Consider the following 19,773-nt stretch of genomic DNA (forward strand, 5'->3'; position numbering starts at 1 on the left):
GTTACTTGTCGATGAATTTTTGAGTGTGTTATTCCTTTTACGCTAGGGCAATTTCAGGTGCTGCGTTGACAGCACTTGTATGGTTGCTATTTTTTATTTTTATTTTATTAATGTCTAATGAAAAAATATAAAGTGTTGCTCATTACAAATCATGTACATCTCTTTTGTAAACATAGCATAGCTTTTTTGAGATTCAATAACAGTAGGTTTTTCAATCAACTGTATCTTGAATTTCCCTCCAATGGTAGAAACCCAATTTCAAATTATGTACCAAACTTTGACATTATGCACCTTTATTTTAAGTCTTTCCCATTTCTCAGTTGACTTCAAAGAAAATGAGACATAGTGCATAAGTGGTTTTGTTTAGCATGTTGGACATGTTATCCAAATTTATTAATATATTTTGATTTCTCTTTAAATCAATCAATCAACAAAATCTAATGACCCGAGTTAGTTAGTACTCATTCAAGGTTTTTCAAAAGTCCACTTTCTAGAAAACATGTCAAGAAATATGTGCATTCATCTATCAACATGATATGATAAGCATAAGTGAATATGTTTTCAGCAGCTCGTGTCCATGAACTAAAATCTATGGGCCAAATCCTCTACTAGTACATTGACATTCGTGTGATCTACTCTAGCTTTGATCGTTACAAAAGGCGTTTGTATGTATGCATGTATGTATATTCATTTTTCAGGCTATAAAGTAGCTTGACAATGCATTCCAATAGCTTCTCAACAGAACACCTAATAGATGACTCATATAAAACTTTACACTTTTATTTGGAATTTGCTACTTGTACATAAAAAAGTAAATAATGATTACATAATTTTTTATTTTTTATTTTTTTATTTTTTATTTTTTTGAGGAGGGGGGACGAGATTTGATGAATAAGTTGATTGTATTTTAAACTGGCAAAGGGATAGTGCCACGTGGCTTTATGTAATTATGTAAATCTATACATTACATCTTTAAGGTGACCCCTGGCAGCCCTGTAATCCAATGTCATTGTGCTTCCTCGAAGGACCTGAAGGTGGCACCGGCATTCCTTCCGGCAAAAACCCTAAGAAGTTGCCCGGCAGAACGAAAGATTTAGGCTTAACCTTAAGAAATCGTGTATGCCTAGCACTGTGAACTTGATCAACCTGCTGAAATATTAACATAGTGACTAGTAATATCAACATAGTGGGCATTATTAGAGGCTTTTTAGCCATCTCAGAAGAGGGCTAATAAGTTTTGGGAAGAAAAATAATTGAGGGGGGGGGGTGTGGGGAGGAGAGAGAGAGAGAGTGTGTGTGTGTGTGTGCGCGCGCGCGCGCGCATGAGTAGGTTCCAAGATTTGAAATAATATACTACGTATGGGGTTGAAATATTGCATTAGTTGGTAAAAGACTCAAAGGAAGGGTTTCTTTTCTTGACCTTGTCTGAATATATATATATATATATATATACACTATGTTATATTAATATGTATAGTAACGTAGATGTTATAATGTCACAAGTATGGCTAAGCCTTTTAGTAATTGTTTCCAAAGGCGGTATTCAGTGGCAGCTGCCCGTGCGGGATTTGAGCGGCCATTCTCACGGCCCCGTGCTCAATATTCATCTTGGATCCGCAAGTGATCGTCTTTTTTTCTTTTTTTTTATATTAATTAGTAAGTGTGTAAAGTTTTGATTAATGAAGAAAAAAGTCATTTACTGCATTGTTTTGATTTTGGTAGTGCCTACTAAAAAAATTTCTAGACATGCAAAATCGGCCAACGGAACCGGGATACGTGGCCTTAGATGCCACATTCTTCTTATGAAGAAACAAAACAAAATATACCACCAAGACAAATACCATGTCTGCTAAAAACTTGTAAAAGGGCTTACATGTGTAAAGAGACATCACAGTTATAAGGGCTGGGGGAGATATTTTTAGTTACAACAAATCCTGACCTATTTAAAAGAACTTCATAATCAATAACCAAAGCTGAATGTAGTCCAAAAGTTACACAAGAAAATGTATTATGTAAAAATATTCACAATCCTTTGAATTGGATATGTTTTAAATCAAATTGGACTGTAAATGCTACAGCATTAAAGCTAAACCTGTGTTTCAGATGGAAAATTGAAGGGGGTTACACCTACTCTTGCTGGTTTTGGAAATCCTTATCTCAAATAGCGTCAGCTCTCTTCACACCTAAACGATATGCTTGTCCATATCCCACACCAACAATGCACATAAACTAATTACTTCAATCAGACAATACTAGGTGCATCCCCTTCCCAATTGCAAACCGCACGATTCCAGCGAGTTCTAATGCAGTCGACCAACGGCGCATGTTGAGCAGGCTCAGGTTTAGATACTTCAACCGAATTCTGTTTCTCGCCAGAAGGCGCTGCTGATACATTTGCCATAAATTCCTCTGGCGTCCACCTTGGGGGAACTGAAACTCTCAATTTTGTTAGTCTAGGTCGTTGTATCGGATTTTCAGCTCCAGATGATGCCTGGCTGCCGTTCACAATTGATTTTGCTATCCCGTTAAAGTGGTAAAGATCAAAGACCTTCTTACCCATCAATCCAGACGAATCCTTCACACCACCTAAACTCTTGTCTATATCCAAGAGAACCTGCCAAAATTCACTCCAGACAATAAAACCCATGCCACATAGATGCTCAAGCTTCTCAGACGGAAGGTTAATGCTTGTTTCTTTTAGGACTTGATGGAAGCCTTCCACACTAATGAACCCACCACCTCCACTTTGGTCTTGGGCATCAAATGCTCTCCGGATTTGTGATTCTCTACTTTCAAGTTCGTTTTCGTCCTGGACTTTGTTATCAAGAGCAAATAACACCGTATAATGAGATTCACTTCCCACTACCCATATTGGCCACCTTGGACATTTCAGATACTGGCCAACCTTACAAAAATTGAGGGACTCTAGCAGAGTGAGGAATCCAACTTCCACAGGTGTAGAGATGCCATTCACAAACATGCCACCGCCTAAGTCCATCCTCCCATCAAACACATTAGCAGCAGCTTTTCCAGAAAGCAGTAGGTTTACAATTTCCTGTTTGAGAAAAGTCACGTTTAGGGATCATCAAGGGCAGTTGAAAGTGTAGGATATCAAGTTCTCGTACTGAGAACGATCTAATGAAATTTTCATCGATCTATAAATACCTGTGATGCATGCCCAAATGGAGCAGTTACCAATGGTTGACTGGGGTCATCCCTATCTGTTTGAACGTTGTCCTAAATGGTTTTTGAAGCATAAATAAATGCACTAGTCACATCAATGACAAAACAAAAGGTTAATGTAAATAACCAAAAAATAATATGTAGTGCACAGAGGCATGTAAACTATCTAAAACTTTGTTCCAGTTAACTTTAGAATAGACGCTAAGATTTTAACCAAGGGGGACTTGACCAGATTTCCTTTTAGCACACCAAATAAAGGCACGTCCATGTTCAATCAATGTATGTCCGAAGCTTTTCTTAGTTACAATAGTGAAAAAAACAAAACACACACCTGGGTTTTTGAACAGGAAAATAGTAGCTATAGTATGATATATATAACTTCGGGAAAAAAAAAATTAAAATATTCTCCTTTCACTAGCAATGGTTAAATCAAATAAAATCTAAAAACCACACCATGCCTAGAAACTTTTCCTGTCCCAGCTGCTGGATGTTTGACAAATTAATCTAACAAAATAAGAACATCACAACAGCATAAAGAAAAGCAATGAATTTTAAAAAAAAAAGGGTCAATTTTTGAGTATATTATAATTATCTCTGTTCATGACATGACACGGTAATTGCCTCTATCCTTTAGATGTTGAATTAATTCCACATGTTGTGAATGAGAAACCAGTATTATTTTCCGATTAATAAAAGTAAGAACAATCTCAAGAAAAAACCAGTGTATATAATATATCAACGTACCAGTCCTCTAGAAAGCAAGGCAGATATTAGAAAAAGCAATGCTCCCATACGACTACGGAAAGCAGGGAGCATTAATCGAAGCTTCTGAAATGCATTTGAGCGCGAAGTGCATGTGTGAACTCTCAGTACCTTCCGCAAGTCTGAGCCAGAATCAATTGAAAGATCTTCAAGTGCTTTTGCAATAGCCTGTGTAATAAGACAGAACAATTGCAAAAAGAAGGGACAAATATTGCAATCTTAACATATTTCCTACCCGACATAATAGTGCGCAACTTCAAAGCACGAGTAGTATTAGCATAATCAGTAGTAGTTTTTCATAAAAGAGATCAATGAAGATGATGTAACTGCATGATTCCACTTCATAACCCAATCAAATGTTACATGTGTGTGGAAAAGTAACTATGCTTACCTCATCCTCCAGGCATTCAACAGACCCCTCAATATCACCATCAAGAATATTTAGGGTTGATATTACAGTTTTTTCATTACTTCCACATAGAAAGAGTATCTCACTCATACTCCTCACCAAGGCTCTGTTTAGAAGCAGTAAATTTTACAAACAAGTTTCAGTAATGGAAAGAGACCAGTGAGTAAAAGAAAGAGAACCAAAATCTTCCAAATGAGCTAGCATTACTTTCCAGTTAATCACAGTAGGTAAGACTGCTAGATGATGCCTCATTCAAGAAAATACAAGATCCTGTATTGTGGTTCAGAATAGTTGTGCAAAATTTTGTTTAAACTTAGATTCTGTTTCAGTGTACAAATGAAAATTTTGGCTCAAGGTGAAATTCAGGTTGATACAAAATACCTAACTCTGATATGTGAATCAATGTGAAAAAAAAATTATGTTATCAGATTTTGTTACGTGACAATGGTGGAGAAAGTGAAAACCATATCAAAATATAAGCTGATAGAATTAATCAAAACAATTACTAGTAAATAAGTGTCACAAGAAAAGGCATAACAAAGTTTGGATTCAATAATAACTTTTCTAGATTGTGTAGTTTTTCCCTCTTTTAAGTTCTGGCACTGGAACTAAGTTGAAAGTAAAACCAAGTCTAATCGTTAAAATGATGGCAAATAAAGAGATCCATGACCTTGATTTTTTGTCTTTGGAAAGAGATGAAAAAATATCTCCCGTGACATATTCATTCTTGGACACTCTTCTCAAACCCAAACTTGTTGACATGTTCGGCGCAACTTCAGATTCCTCTGAAGGAAATAGAAGATATTTGAGTACAAAAGCCTGCATAGCCAACAGAATGTTTTGTTAGCAGAAGACTATACAACGTAAGACATGCATTCATTAACCTTAAAATCACACACCAACTATAGGACAAATTATTCATCATTATAACACTTTGGTTTAATCGAAAACCCTGTTCGCTTGTATAAAAATTGCTTTGCAGAAACCATCCCATCAACAATGATAAATCCTGGAAACTAGGTTAAATATGCCCACACCACTTGGATACGAGAGATTAACACACTTCATGTATTTTAGACATTAAATTACTTGTGGCAAAGATGACTAATGAGTGATTGCTCATCTCTCTAGCAACAAGTTCTAGCGTCTATGGTAGATGGACTCAAACAATGGCTTTCTCAACAGTCTTCCTGAAACATAATCTTGAGTTATAAAACACTGAACCTTCGAATTCCTAGTTTCATCACATCTGACGAAAGATCATATACAATTGGTGAATAAGCAAAAGGAAAAAAGGCGTCTAAGTGGTGAGTTTATAGTCAATGGGAATATTTACAGAGCACCAGGAAGCAAACCAATGTTCGGCACAGAACAAAACTGGAAGTTATATGGTTTTAGATGAAGCTAAATGGATATTTAGGTAAGGTTAATAATTGAATCAAGCTGCTAGAATTTCAACCTAATATCACCTTGTAGAAGCTCATTCTAGATCAGTTCAGTAGCTAACAAACCATGTTTTCCAAAATTCATCAATATATCTAGCACTAAGCTAATAAATAAGAACACAAGTATGAACATAAGAGCCCTCACTCTTATCTTCGGTTCAGCAATTAAAGCAAATTTAAGGTTGACAAATAAGAAATCAAGAGAAGGTTTCAACTCAAGTTAGTGCTCGAGGAGGAATCAAGCCAGCCTTGAGCAATCAATTGTAAAACTCAGGCTTGGAATATTAACAACTAAAGTGATTATTTATGTTAGGTACTGAGTTTTCTATACTAAATTGGGATGTCATTATTAAAAAAAATATATGTTATGCAGAAATTCCTAAATTTTAATTTACATAAATTTATCGAATGAATTTAAGATCAAGATTTTGCTGTGCTCAGAAGATATCCAAACTTTCTTCAATTCTCTCGTCCTTTTTTTATAGTCTTTATAAGTAATAATCATATGTAGTTTCCTTTCGATCATTTTAATGTCGACAAGTGGCTTTAGAAATCATTATTGAAACACCCCCTTCCTTAATTCAATGCGTAGTTTGCAAACATTAAATTTATGGAAATTCAAGGCCAATTAATTAAAAGAAATAAACAGTGGTCTTCAAGAAGTGAATGATGGTCAGGTGTATCCAAATAAAATGTAGGAATGTGGAACAGATATTGTCGTGTTTTTGGCATTGAATTACAAATAAATGGCCTCAACCATCCACATGACAGAACTTGCAGAATGCAAAGTTTCTAAGTTAGACTAAATACTGGATATAAAGCTAGGAAAGTGATGCAGGATGAAAGAAGGGACCTGAAGAAGAATTCCAAGAAGAAGGCAGCAAGAAAGGGGGGAGAAGACCGGAGAGAAAGCGGGGAGAACCGGAGAAGAAAACCAGGGGAAGGGAAGGGGAAGCAAGGGAGGAAACGGCTGCAAGCCAAACACAATAACATTTCATTCCATCATCGTCTCCCCGTAATTACAACTGAAAATCATATAAATAGTAGAATAAAACCTAACATTCATGGGCTTGGACTAAACCCCCTAGACAAGTCCAATAAAATGAAAAAAGACATAATTAAATAACATGAAGTAAAAATAAATTGGCCGAGAACATCAACTCTCCTAGGATGGGAGAAAAACTCGACTCTGTTGAGTGGTCAAATCACGAAAGGCTGCAGTAGATATGATACCAAAAATGCTTCAAGACATTCCATGGAGGACGATCTTTCCGACAAATCAAATATCGAAACTCCACAAATGATGACAACGCCAGTTGTAGATTATCCGCAAAAAACATGAGCTGACCAAGATAACCTAGGCGAATGAGGATTTTGTTGACTCTTATAAAGTTTCAAAGAATCTGGCTCGCGTTTGTGAAGTCTCTCTTTGGGAATCCATGTATCATCAGAATCAAGTCGATCCATCCAATAAACAAGAAAGCACTGAATCTCTCTATCATTGGTCAACACAATTTGTTCATCTAAAATAACATCAATTTTATTTTTGTGTGCTGTGATAGGTGGAATTGAAGCAAACGTGGCAAAAGATTCAGCGTGGGAATTCTCATGTGGAAGTAAAAACGGGTAATCGGAGGAGCTAAAATAGCCTTTGTAAGCATCGAAGTCCGTAACAAATAAAATAGGGTGGTGGTCATAATGTGATAAAAGGTCATTTGTGACATATGCATTTGGACCAACATGCTTTGAAATTTTAAAATGACCAGCATTATAACATAATCCCAAATATTAAATTCAAAATGTTGTTTATGCCAATCAGCTTGAGGTTTATATAATGCTTTACTTGCTTCAAATTGTTTATTGATCTCAATATGCAAGCTATGAAAATGTGATACAACTACCTCAACTGACATGGACACACAAGCATGTGGGTGCATGGGAATAAGATCTAAAGGTTTCCTAGATTCACAACCATGGATGACTTCAAAGGGATTTAGACCTAAAGATCAGTTCACAGGATTGTTATATGCAACTTGAACGGTTGGTGGGATCAAGTCCCAATTCCCAAGATTTTTCCGGACTAGAGACTGTAATAAATTGTCAAGATTTTGGTTAGCAATTTTGTTTTGACCATCAGTTTGAGGTTGCCCAGTAGTGGAGAATTTCGATTCAGTGCTAACCACAGGCGACTGGATTCTCCAAGGGTGACTAGTGACATCATCAAGCTCTTTAACTTGGGTAAGGGTATGATGTATAACATGTGATCGAGAACTATCGGAGATAAGGGATATAGTATCTAAAGTCTCGAGAAGTGTCTGGATTCCACCTAAGTGTCCTCACTATCACCCAAGTCATCAAAATCTTCAAGTTTAGGTGCATAAACTAGATCTTCTAATGGCTCATCTATTACATTCTTTCGTTTTTCCATGACTAAGGTTCGATTAGGACATTTGGAAGAAATGTGACCAAAGTCCTTACAGCTGATGCATAGCAAATGAGAAGAAGTCCTTGGAGTTTCAAAAATTTTACCCTTATTGATTGGAAGAATATTAGACGAGGGAGGTCCTAAAAGGGATTTAACGAGAGGAAGTTGAGCCAAGGAAACAGAATGACGATTGTCAATACGCCTTCTATATGGAGAAGAAGGCTTTGGACTATCACGATCTTTACAATTATTTTTCCAAATGGAAGGAACATTGGACGGGGAAGACTTTATGATAGGCTTATGGTGAGATGGAGCGAATGGGATGGGTGAACGACGATGACCATACTTTTCATATGGAGTATTAATAATCAACTCATAATTTCAAGCTAAAGAGTAAGCTTGATTAAGAGTAGTGACACTTTGAAGGAAAAGCTCGCGCCTAAAATCATCTCTCAGACCTTGGCTAAACCTACTCAAAGTCGAGGTTTCATCCTCAATGAAATGACATTTGATTCGAAATTCCTCAAATTGTGTGATATACTCCGTCACTAGTTGATTTCCTTATTTAAGGGCATTCCATTGAGTAAAAATTTCAAAATTATCTCGTTCTCGCTCACGAACCTGATCTCTACCCCTATGATCGTATCTAAAGCATTTTTTATCACTATGTTGATGATGATAATGCCTATTATGGGAAACTTTAAATTTATGAACATCAGTTGAACTAGGGATTTGTTTAAAGTTGTTTAAATTAGAAGATAGAGCCTTACTCTTTTCAAAAGTAACGGTCATTTGAGTTTGAATAGCAGCTATTTGTTGGGTAAGTGCATCAAATTGTGAGGGGTCCATGTTTAAGGTATTGGAACTAGAAGTGATAGGACGACCACTATGCAACTATATGCATTGTATTAACAACTAAATGATGTGCAATAGAGAGATCAATAAACAAAAGTGCAAGCAATGGAAAAAAAAAAACAATTTGAGCATTTTATCTTCTTCTTTTTTTTTTTTAATAAATTTTGAGATTAAAATTATATACAACAAGCTAGTACTGCTGGTATATGTAAAATAATAATGCAATGGTCAAATATTAGTCAAAACCTAATCACATAAAATAGGCAAGTTAAAGTGAGATTTAACGAGGTTAATGGATCCAATTATGTGAGTTTAGATAAAAAAAAAAAAAAATAGGTCGCGGCAGCACAAAAATTCAATTAATGCAATTTCAAAATGAAACAGTAATATAAACCAATAATAAACAAGAACTTCCCTTTCGGTCGTCGAAATAGCCAAGCCAGATCAACCAGAATAAAAGATGTACCTGTAAATAATAGAAAAGACGTTTCTTTTTCTTTTCTTTTCTTTTCTTTTTTTTCATTTTTCTGTCCCCCCCCCCCCCCAATTAATAATCAAATTACACTTTTATATAAACATAAACAAACCCAAATACAATTGAGGCGGAGGATGAAAATAGAGACCAGCATCCCTTTGCTCCAAAATCTGGGGCCCGATTCTTCTGTTGTCTTCCTAAGTCGCAGGTCAAGGGCAGTCGGCAGTGGATTGACAGCAGGTTGGGCTTAGAGATGAAGTCGGCGGTGGCGGATTCTGCTAGCACGGAGTGGTGGTTGAGACGGTGGCTTAAATCGAAGGTGTAGGTTGTTGTAGAGGTTTAAAACAGCTGAAGAGGAGGCGACAACTACTGATTTGGGGGGATGGATTTTGTAATCTTGATTGGTGGCGGTTTGGTAACGGGCCGATGGTGTTAGGTAAGTGACTTCGCACAATAAATTGCTAAATTTTGGTGGTGACGGGTTGTGCGGTTGTAGGGTTCTATTGATTATGGGCGGTTATTGCTTAGTGGGGTTATATAGGTGGTGAGTTGATAGTCAACAGTTGCAGGCAGGAGGAGGTTTTGGATTTTGCTATAACCGGTTTGAAGTATGGTGAATATGAAGTAGGGAGTTTGATTGCAGTGGGGACTGCAGCAGATGGTTGCTAGGAATTTGGTCAGTGTATAGGTAATAGATGAAGACGGCAACGGGGTGGTTTGTATAGTCAGTTAGGTTTCAGTAGATGTTCCGATGAGAAAATTTAAACAAAACCTTGACGAAAGAAACCAAAGAAACCAGTGTTTAGCTCTAATACCACTTTGATGCAGGATGAAAGAAGGGACCAGAAGAAGAATCCCAAGAAGGCAACAAGAAAGGGGGGAGAAGACCGGAGAGAAAGGGGGGAGAACCAGAGAAGAAAACCAGGGGAAGCAAGGGAGGAAACGGCTGCAAGCCAAACACAATAACATTTCATTCCATCATCGTCTCCTCGTAATTACAACTGAAAATCATATAAATAGTAGAATAAAACCTAACATTCATGGGCTTGGACTAGACCCGCTAGACAAGTCCAATAAAGTGAAAAAGACATGATTAAATAACATGAAGTAAAAATAAATAGGCCGAGATGGGCCGAGATGTCCGCATCAAAAAGGTAATATGGATTATGGGAAATTAGTTTACAAAAAATAATCAAAATCCATATTTGCCAACATAATGTACAAGACTTGAAAACATGAAGTCTATAAATAGGCCAACTACCAATGTTAATAAATGCTAGACGATATAGAAAGATGTCCAATGAATAATTATAGATTCAATCCAAAAGTTAAAAGATTTTAACACTCCATGGAATAGGCATGCTCACCATCGAGATTTAGAGGTTCTGATCTTTCATATTTTAGCTTTGTCAAATTCAAATTCCAATTGAAAATCCTTTAACGTAGGGAGTTTAAACAAATTCAAATCTATAATAAATTTTATTTATTTATTTATATTTTTTTGTGCGTGCAAGGACTAAACCTTCATTATTGTCTGAAACTTGGGAATCATATTCCTAGTATTGACATAAGGAACTATCCTATGGGATTTAATACCTCTAAAGTTTCACGGGGATCTTGACATAAAATTCAATTGAATTCCAGTAGTGATTTCACTGTTCAAGAAATCAATTTCAACCCGAAATCGATCTTGAAGGATGAGGTACATATATCGTTCTGGAAGCCAAGTGAATTCCATTTAAAGTGAACCAGAACATATCTCCTTTCATGCATAACAGCATCATATAGTTTTCTTCAAACATACTCAGAAACTATGAAAAGATAGTGTCGATCCAGTCTAAGCAAACACAAAAACACAACACTTGCACTTATATGATAAACTTTGTACAATTAAGATTGGATTTAGTGTCGAAGTAAGAAATCAAACAATTACTTGTATGGCTGCTAACACACCACAAGGCCCGCCTTCATGCTGCACGAGCCCCATAGATGTTTCTGGATCAGGGCTAAACCTAGAAGGAAAGATTTCCCAAGGCATTAGAAAAGCTACATGGACAAGCAAGTAGAACAGGAGACAGAGGTAAATGAAATCACAGAAACAGAATAATGAAGTATGCAGATAACTTGGGTACAATGAAGACATGGTAGCAACAGTAATGTGCTTATGTCAACACATGAATGCATAATCGCAAGCATGTACAACTAGGCATGTTTTATACGTATATAGAAAGGTCAACCATTACAATGTGGATTCCCATAGCATTAGTTCCATAATAATAAATCATAATGAAGTCTATACAAGCCGTAAGGTCAGAAAATGGGATCCAGGATGAATATGAACAAATAACAAGCGATAGTTAGACATACAACATGACTCATGAATATGAGTCAATTTAATCAGCCTCTGTTTGTAAACAATCTCAATAACATAAATGGCTTGATAAGTTTAGATGTTCAAATGTGTCAATTGCCAACTGTAAACAACCCCATTGAGAACAAATATTATGACATATTATAAGCATTTGAAGATGATTGTTGTAAAGTCTTCCGTCTGTGAGCATTTTAAGTGCGTTATCACTGGAAATTTGGAACAGTTATTATGTCTGTCACACCTCACTGTATATCATTCTTACATCACCAGTTAAGATGTCCATGAAAGTTAAGATTTCAAACTTAGAAAATTAAAGCCATTATTTGAATGATACTTTTAGCAAATGCTGTTATTAGAAAGCTTTTTCCTGCTATCTGTCTACTATTAAGAATAAGGAAGAACCTCCAAACACGTTCACCTGGTAAATGAAGATAATTTCAATTGTCTCTCCAAGTCCCCCCTTTTCATAAATTTTTGGTTTTGAAGATCACCTTCATATGTGAGAGAGTTACACCTCTACCAATTCGTAGTTTAGAGTCGACCTATTGATGCCTCTATCAATATTAGGTTTCGAGGTCCCTTTACTCATCGAGAGATTTATTCCTATATCAATGTATAGTTTTGGGGACCACGTACTCATTTAGCGACCTATATCTCTATCAATTATGAGTTTTGAAGTCTACCTACTCAGTCAAAAGTTTACATGTCTATCAATTTATAGTTTTGAGGTCCACCTACGTATTTGAGATATTTACACCCCTACCAATTAATGGTTTTGAGTACCCTACTAATTTGAGAGATCTATGCCTCTATCAATTTTTTGTTTTGAGGTTTACCTACGTGATGATTTATGCCCCTATCATTTAATGGCTTTTAATTCCCTACTAATTTGAGAGAGCTATGCCTCTATCAATTTCGTTTTGAGGTTCATCTACTTATATGAGAGATTTCTGCTCCTACCTATTAATTGTTGAGTCCACGTACTACTTTGAGTGATCTACGTCTCTATCAATTTTTAATTTAGAGGACCTACTCATGTAAGAGATTTACGCTCCTATCAATGTTTAAGAGTCCACCTACAAATTTGAAAGATCTAAGCTTCTATCATTTTGTTTTGAGGTCCACCTACTCGTTTGAGAGATTTATTCCCCTAGAAACCAATGGTTGTAAGTCCCCCTACTAATTTGAGAAATCTACATCTCTAGTTTTTGGTTTTAAGGTACTACAATGTCAAGAGATTTACAGCTCTATGAATATATGGTTTTGAAATCCACCTATTCATGTGAGAGATTTACGCCTATCAATTAATTGTTACGAGTCCTCCTACTAATTTGATAGAGTTACCCCTCTACTAATTCCTTTTGAGCTCCACCTACTCATTCTAGAGATTTGCGCCACCACCAATTAATGATTTTGAGCCCCGCTACTAATTTGAGAGATTTACATCTCTATCAATTTCTTATTTTGAGGTCCACCTGCAATGTGGACACATTTACACTTCTACGAATTTATGGTTTTGATATCCACCTACTCATGTGGGAGATTTACGCCTCTATCAATTAATGGTTGAGTCTTCCTACTAATTTGAGAGAGCTATTCCTCCCTCATGTTTTATTTTGAGGTCCATCTACTCATTCTAGAGACCTACGCCTCTACCAATTAATGGTCTTGATCCCCCTACTAATTTGAGAGTTCTACAAGCACCAAAGCTATTGTCCACACAAACCATACTTGAGCAAAAATAACAAAAATTTTCCAGTTTAGCACAACAATGAAAGCATTCTGTTCGAAGTAGTAAAGTGACTTGATTAATTATGTGTGCACTTTTTCAATTATTAACTTGCAAAGTTTTTTGATGACCATGCCAAAATATATTTAACCCTTGAATTTCATGACACAGACCCAAGCACGCAGCTAAAGATTACAGATTCACAGCATTAAAATCTTATGAAAAGGGGTGAGTTATGACTAGTAATTAATGAGGAAATACATGGCTATCGCCCATAAACAGATACAATAAATAATACACCTTTGTACCAACAACGTTAAAACTAAACCCTGGGCAAAAATCCATTTTTGTGAGTCTCCATAGCTATGTTTCTAAAACCCTGCTTAGCAAAGCAGTGTAGCAATTATTTCCTCTGCTTTTCTTCAGACATCATACCTCAATCACAAAATTTGAACTTTTCTCAGTTACCTTAAATAACTACTCCTATAAAAGTATTCAATCAATCAACAGATTATACTACTCCTATACAAGTATTCAATCAATCAACAGACTATAGCAGAAAGTTACTATCAAGCATATATTCAAAGAGTTAAAACTTCTTATTTAAATAATTTTACCTAATGCCCTGATTACTCCACTGTGCAAGAACATCTTTACTAACTTCATTCCCAAATATCATAGCAAATAGATGGTTTGCTTCCACCGAGGATAACTCTGTCCCCAAATTCCCAATCTTGTCCTTGCATTTCTCCAAATTAACAATCTTATCCTTTCCCTCATCTTCAGAACCACTAATTTTCACTTCCTTCACACTCTCCGCGCTCTTCAGAACAGATGCCGCAGAACTTTTGGTTGCCGACATCCTCTTCTCTGCTGCAGCGGCCATCAATTCTCGCTGCAATCGTCGATTCTTTACTTCCGGTGATTCCTCTGGAGTTTCTCCGGAGTCATCCTCCGGTTTGCTCCTCTTCGGCTCCGGAGATTCGTGCTGCTGCATGCTCATTCTCAACGCCATCTTCAAATCCTCCTCTTCTAGATCCGCCATTTGTAGGTATATACAGTTATATATATATTGACAGATCCGATGAAAAATTCGATCCTTTTGACAAAATACAACTCAACATTTCATCTTTATCTGAATAACTAGGGTTTTCTTTTGATAAAGAAAGCTCAATTCGATTCCTTGATCCAACTGTATATAAATACCTGATACGCGTATATACATACGTATATAGAAATCCAATTCAACTCGAAAAATGGATGGAATGCATCGATTTAAATTGAAAATAATAACGGAAATGTCAGGGGGATGAGAGAGACAATAAAACGACAGCGTATCAGATAAATCTTGATGCTTTTACGCTGAAGATGGAGGGCTTTTTCTCAAATGACTATTGTGTCCCCGAGGAAGGTATACACAGAATACAAAAATGTGCGGTGGAGGTGAGGGTAAGAGAGTAATTTGAATAAATATTGGGATGTCGGGAATGCTTAAGTGCTTATTTGATAGGGATTTTAATAATTGATTTTTTGACCATCAAAAATAAAATGGGTTCTACCTGTGAGAGAAGAGTTCAAAAATGATGATTGAAATAGTAAAATAATAATCAAAAATTAATTTTAATTGACTTAAAATTTGTAACAAACAAGCTCTAAGCCTTAATTCTGACAACTACTTTTTCTCTGTGTTTGGTGCATGTTTGGCTAAGCTTCTTATTATTAAGTAAAAAATATTTATAATATTTATTTTGAAACTTATTAAATAATGATGACAAAAGGAACAAAAAGACAGACCAACTTGACAATTGTTAGTTGGTGTTTGATATTTTTATTTTTCAAATTGTCCATCTATGTTCCAACATGTGTCCCCTCGTTTTTGTATCTATTTTTAGGCCGGTTTTTGTAGCATAATTCATTTACTTATACATGGACTTTCTAAACTTAGACAACCATGTTCTAGAGAAGGGATGTGTAGATGATGCGAAAAATAAATAAATAATAAATATATATATATATACACACACACACACTGTACACATACGGGTTCATAAAAAAGTAGAAACCGAGGTTGAAAAAAATTTTAAGTGTCCATTTTTGGAGATGTTTGTGTTTGTTTCAGCCCAATTCCATCGTTTAAGGCTCCAAAAATTCATTTTTCATTATTCGGGATAATTTTCTTAATTTTTAATTAAATTAGAATTTTAATTCCCTTTAGAGTTTAATTTAATCTTTTATTCTTATCGTTATCTAAAGCTACTCGTTATCATTCAAAATTTATTTACTGCTTTAAATACAATTTGTAATTAATTTTTGAATTAAATAAAGAATCTTGAGACGATTCTCAAAATTATTCTCTCTTTTTTTGTATTCGATCTTTAAAATCAACAAGTTCGAGATTTTGTGATATTTTGTTATTTTCTATAAGCTTCCATTATGTCAGTGTGGTATTTATAGGATAACAATTACTACACAATCCGCATATTATTTTGATAATCTGATTTTAGTAATATATATTACAACTTACCAAAACGAAAAGATTTCCAGCAGTAATTACGGGTGTGAATTATATTTAATTATTCAGCACGTTTTTCTTTAACATATGAAGAATATCATGACCAAAATACAAATGTAAATAGAAAATGAAGAAAAGTCTATTAGAAATAAGACGAGCGTGGAAAAATTATATCCTTGAACTATCAAGATACGTATACCATAAATCACAAATTTGTTGTATTGTTGGGGTAATTGGTATCGTACCAAGAAATACTTGTTGATAAAATTAATGACCTAGTTGATTATATCATTTGATCGTTTGGTATCATCTTGATTCAATATTTATAAATTTCAACTCGCATGTAGATATGTAAAATCCTACAAAACTAAAAGGTTTCGAGATAACAATTGAGAAGACATATCATCAAGCTATGTTCATGGATGTTTGGAACTTCAGTGATTATAAGTTATGTGTTCTGCAAAACATGTATTTAATAAGTGAATAGTCCTATGCATAAAAAAATATATTTGACCGAAAATGATTAGCCTCAATCGTGCAACATTGGCACCTGGAGAGACATCCATCAACACAACGACCATAAGTATGGTGGTCCTTGGTAATTGAGATATCAGACGTAAGCAAAACTTGATTTTATCAAATCTTGAGCTCACCATATCCATTTCAATCTTTACTCGCATGCCAAAGATAGCAGCTAAACATGATGGTCTTAACCTCAAAATACACATAATTCTCAAAGTTCAATCAGTTCTAGTTGCATGAATAAGCACCAATACAAATTGGAAAATAGCGAGTGTAGTATTACACGTTACGACAATTTGGTTAACCTCAGAGAGGTCAGTAACTAGAAGTCTTAATCAGGCTGTCCTTAATGGAGGTGAAACCAAGATGACACCGTCTCCTCTGACAAACAGAAACGGCACTGTACGCCTCGTGGTCTGCAACAATAATCCAACTTAATATCAGAAACCACATACACGAAAACAGTATCAGATGAGCTATTAATTAACCACGAAACTAATTACTAGTTCCTAGTTATTAATTTAACCAGATATACTTCAATTTGTGTCCCAAGGGTGAAATAGCACAATTAGAGCCTTTCCTGCTCACAGGACAATTCATTTTGCTGTTCGCAACTTGTTTTTAATATCTACATTCACGTCTTATTAAAGAACCAATTTGATGGTAAGCATGGGCATTATTTGAGGGGTATCTAATACAATATAAATCAGAGTTGCACATAACTTCATATTCTAGCTGATCAGCGAACAAGATTGTCAATATTCAGATTTCCTTCTCTATCAACTGAGGGCAAATCTGTAATCAAGCACTGAAGGGTACAAGGCTGGCAAAAACATACATAAGGATCAAAGAGAATCGGAACGTATCAAAATAGATATGTAAAAACAGTTCTAAGTTCTAGGACTACCTAATTTTCCCTTGACGGATAATCTCCATTCAGGATTAAGAAAATATGACAGCCGACCCATAGTTCAACAGCATGGCTTCATTTTTTCATTAATTAATACATGCATCCCTATAAAAGGGATGTAACAAGATCTGTCAGGTAAGAATACTTATAATCAAACTTAGTATACCCGTCATCCACAAGGACACTTATTCAATATTCCACCTATTTCAGACATTAGTAGCAATTCTTCATACTGTGAAAACAAAATTCTGCCTTCTATATAAAATGCCCGTTAGTCCACTGAATCTTGATCCCACCACTTGCATCCATAAGTCACTTTTACCCTGTAAAAACTCCAAAATCGCTTTTTGATGTGTCTAACCCTCAATCTGCTTAATGTAACAGTATTCTGTCTCCCTACATACATCACAGCCATGCCACACCCAGAATACTAAGACCACTGGATCTTGAAAGACCAGTTTCAGTGTGGCATGCGGCAGGGGAAATAGGATAGGTTTTTCTTTCTTCCCAAATTATAACCAATTCAGGAGGTGACGTAGTATGTGAAAATCCTTAAACTCATTTTACTAGGAACTGGGTTCAAATTGTACAATCCTAGTTTGGTAATTGTACAACCATACCAGTTTTAACTGGCCGAATTTGTCCAGAGAAGGATTGATTGTTAACAAAAACGGAGTGTCGGTTATGATCCTAATTTCATTTGATCTAAATTCTAGATAATGAACTTCTAAATCAGGTGCACCTTCAATTTTAAGTAGGCAACAAAATATCTAGAAGACTGTTCACAAAATCTGAACTAGTTCACAAATCAATCAAGCCAGACTAATTTCAGCCGTTATTGAAATGATTCTACTTCTAAACTGACCACCACAACAAGTAAGAGAATACATTTATCTGGCTTAGCTCCAAGGTAATGTTGAAATTCAAAACCATGTAAGCCACACTATTTAAATTGTGGTACTACTCTCTTATATGCTTGAGGATAAATAAGGAAAAACTAGAAGAAAAAAGTAAAAATAGAAAATCCATAACATTATAGCATACCCGGACAATCTCCTCGTATGTCTCATCATCAATTTCCACAGATGTAACTATCTCTTCAACATCACCAAGAATCATATTCAAATGCTGATCATAGGCCTGCCAAATTCATATCATAAAACAATATTATGCATGCCACTTTCCAACTAAAAAAGACAACTAAACTACCAAACTTTAAACACCCTCCCAAATCATTAAGAAGGAAAATAATACATGAAACTAATAACAAGAAGTCTTATATTATAATAGACGTTCAAAAACATTTGTTCAACATGCAAAGATGCATAAATAACAATGGATAATAAGCCATGCTAAGGCCATTTAGGACTCTCTTATTCCTGTTGAAGAAATCAAGATTTGTAAATGAATCATTCACTTCAAAGCACACAGTATCACCTCCAATTTTAGTTTTTCCAACACATCAGAGCTTCTTTTACAGATCTTGCTATTACTTGGGACTCATCAGATAGCATTTTGATGCCATAACATTTAAAAAAGTACAAGAAAGTGAGATACATAAAAGAGAGATGCAGAAAAAAATACAAAGAAACATTAATTTTACCTTGACAAGTGATCCCAATTAACGGAAAGATCATAATTAACACAACCCTAATCCCTCGCCCACCTTCCATCAATCAAATTTCAGTCTTTTTTTTTCCTTGCACTCTCCAGTACACTAACAATCATCTCTAACACACGCAACACACACACGCACGCACGCAATAAACATATAGAAAAGAAGAAAAACGGACATGGAGCTTGCCGCGAAGCTCGCGGTCATGACGGAGCTTGACGTAAATGCGCTCATCGAGACTGAGGCGGATGAGGTCCAATGGCTCCTTCACTGCGCTCTCCTCTTCGCTTCCCATTCTTGGATTTTCCTTCCTTTGTTGCTTTGTATTTCGATGAAGAGAATTCCGTACTAATAATAATATTCAACTAAAAACCTAATTTGTCTTGTCTTGTTAACTTCCAGAGCATAAATCCCCTTTTGAGTTGGATGGCAAAAATGTCGCAGATTTCGTCCTGAATGGAGTGGGAATTAATTTGTTAATCTGGTAATCGGGCGGGTACGAGGCGAGAAATTCCGGCCTGGTACATTGGGGCTCATGGGAGATTTTTCGTTTTGCCTAT

At 35.7% G+C, this 19,773-nt stretch overlaps 2 protein-coding genes across 2 annotated transcripts; both read right to left on the reverse strand.

The window, feature by feature from the left end:
- Positions 1-1,847: 1,847 nt before the first annotated feature.
- On the reverse strand, positions 1,848-14,995 carry LOC111408747 (ubiquitin carboxyl-terminal hydrolase MINDY-3-like). Its single transcript, XM_023038509.1, has 7 exons — positions 14,272-14,995; positions 11,488-11,566; positions 5,025-5,173; positions 4,337-4,460; positions 3,928-4,113; positions 3,166-3,237; positions 1,848-3,055 (listed from the first exon to the last, which is right to left on the reverse strand). Exons 1-7 carry the CDS (start codon positions 14,697-14,699, stop codon positions 2,243-2,245), a joined length of 1,851 nt encoding a protein of 616 aa, XP_022894277.1. The 5' UTR covers positions 14,700-14,995; the 3' UTR covers positions 1,848-2,242.
- A 1,788-nt stretch (positions 14,996-16,783) lies between these two features.
- Positions 16,784-19,773, reverse strand: LOC111408748 (sm-like protein LSM3A). Its single transcript, XM_023038510.1, has 3 exons — positions 19,392-19,773; positions 18,643-18,738; positions 16,784-17,104 (listed from the first exon to the last, which is right to left on the reverse strand). Exons 1-3 carry the CDS (start codon positions 19,506-19,508, stop codon positions 17,024-17,026), a joined length of 294 nt encoding a protein of 97 aa, XP_022894278.1. The 5' UTR covers positions 19,509-19,773; the 3' UTR covers positions 16,784-17,023.

Source organism: Olea europaea, chromosome 14 (genome assembly GCF_002742605.1).
Source record: "Olea europaea var. sylvestris chromosome 14, O_europaea_v1, whole genome shotgun sequence".
Classification (NCBI taxonomy): Eukaryota; Viridiplantae; Streptophyta; class Magnoliopsida; order Lamiales; family Oleaceae; genus Olea; species Olea europaea.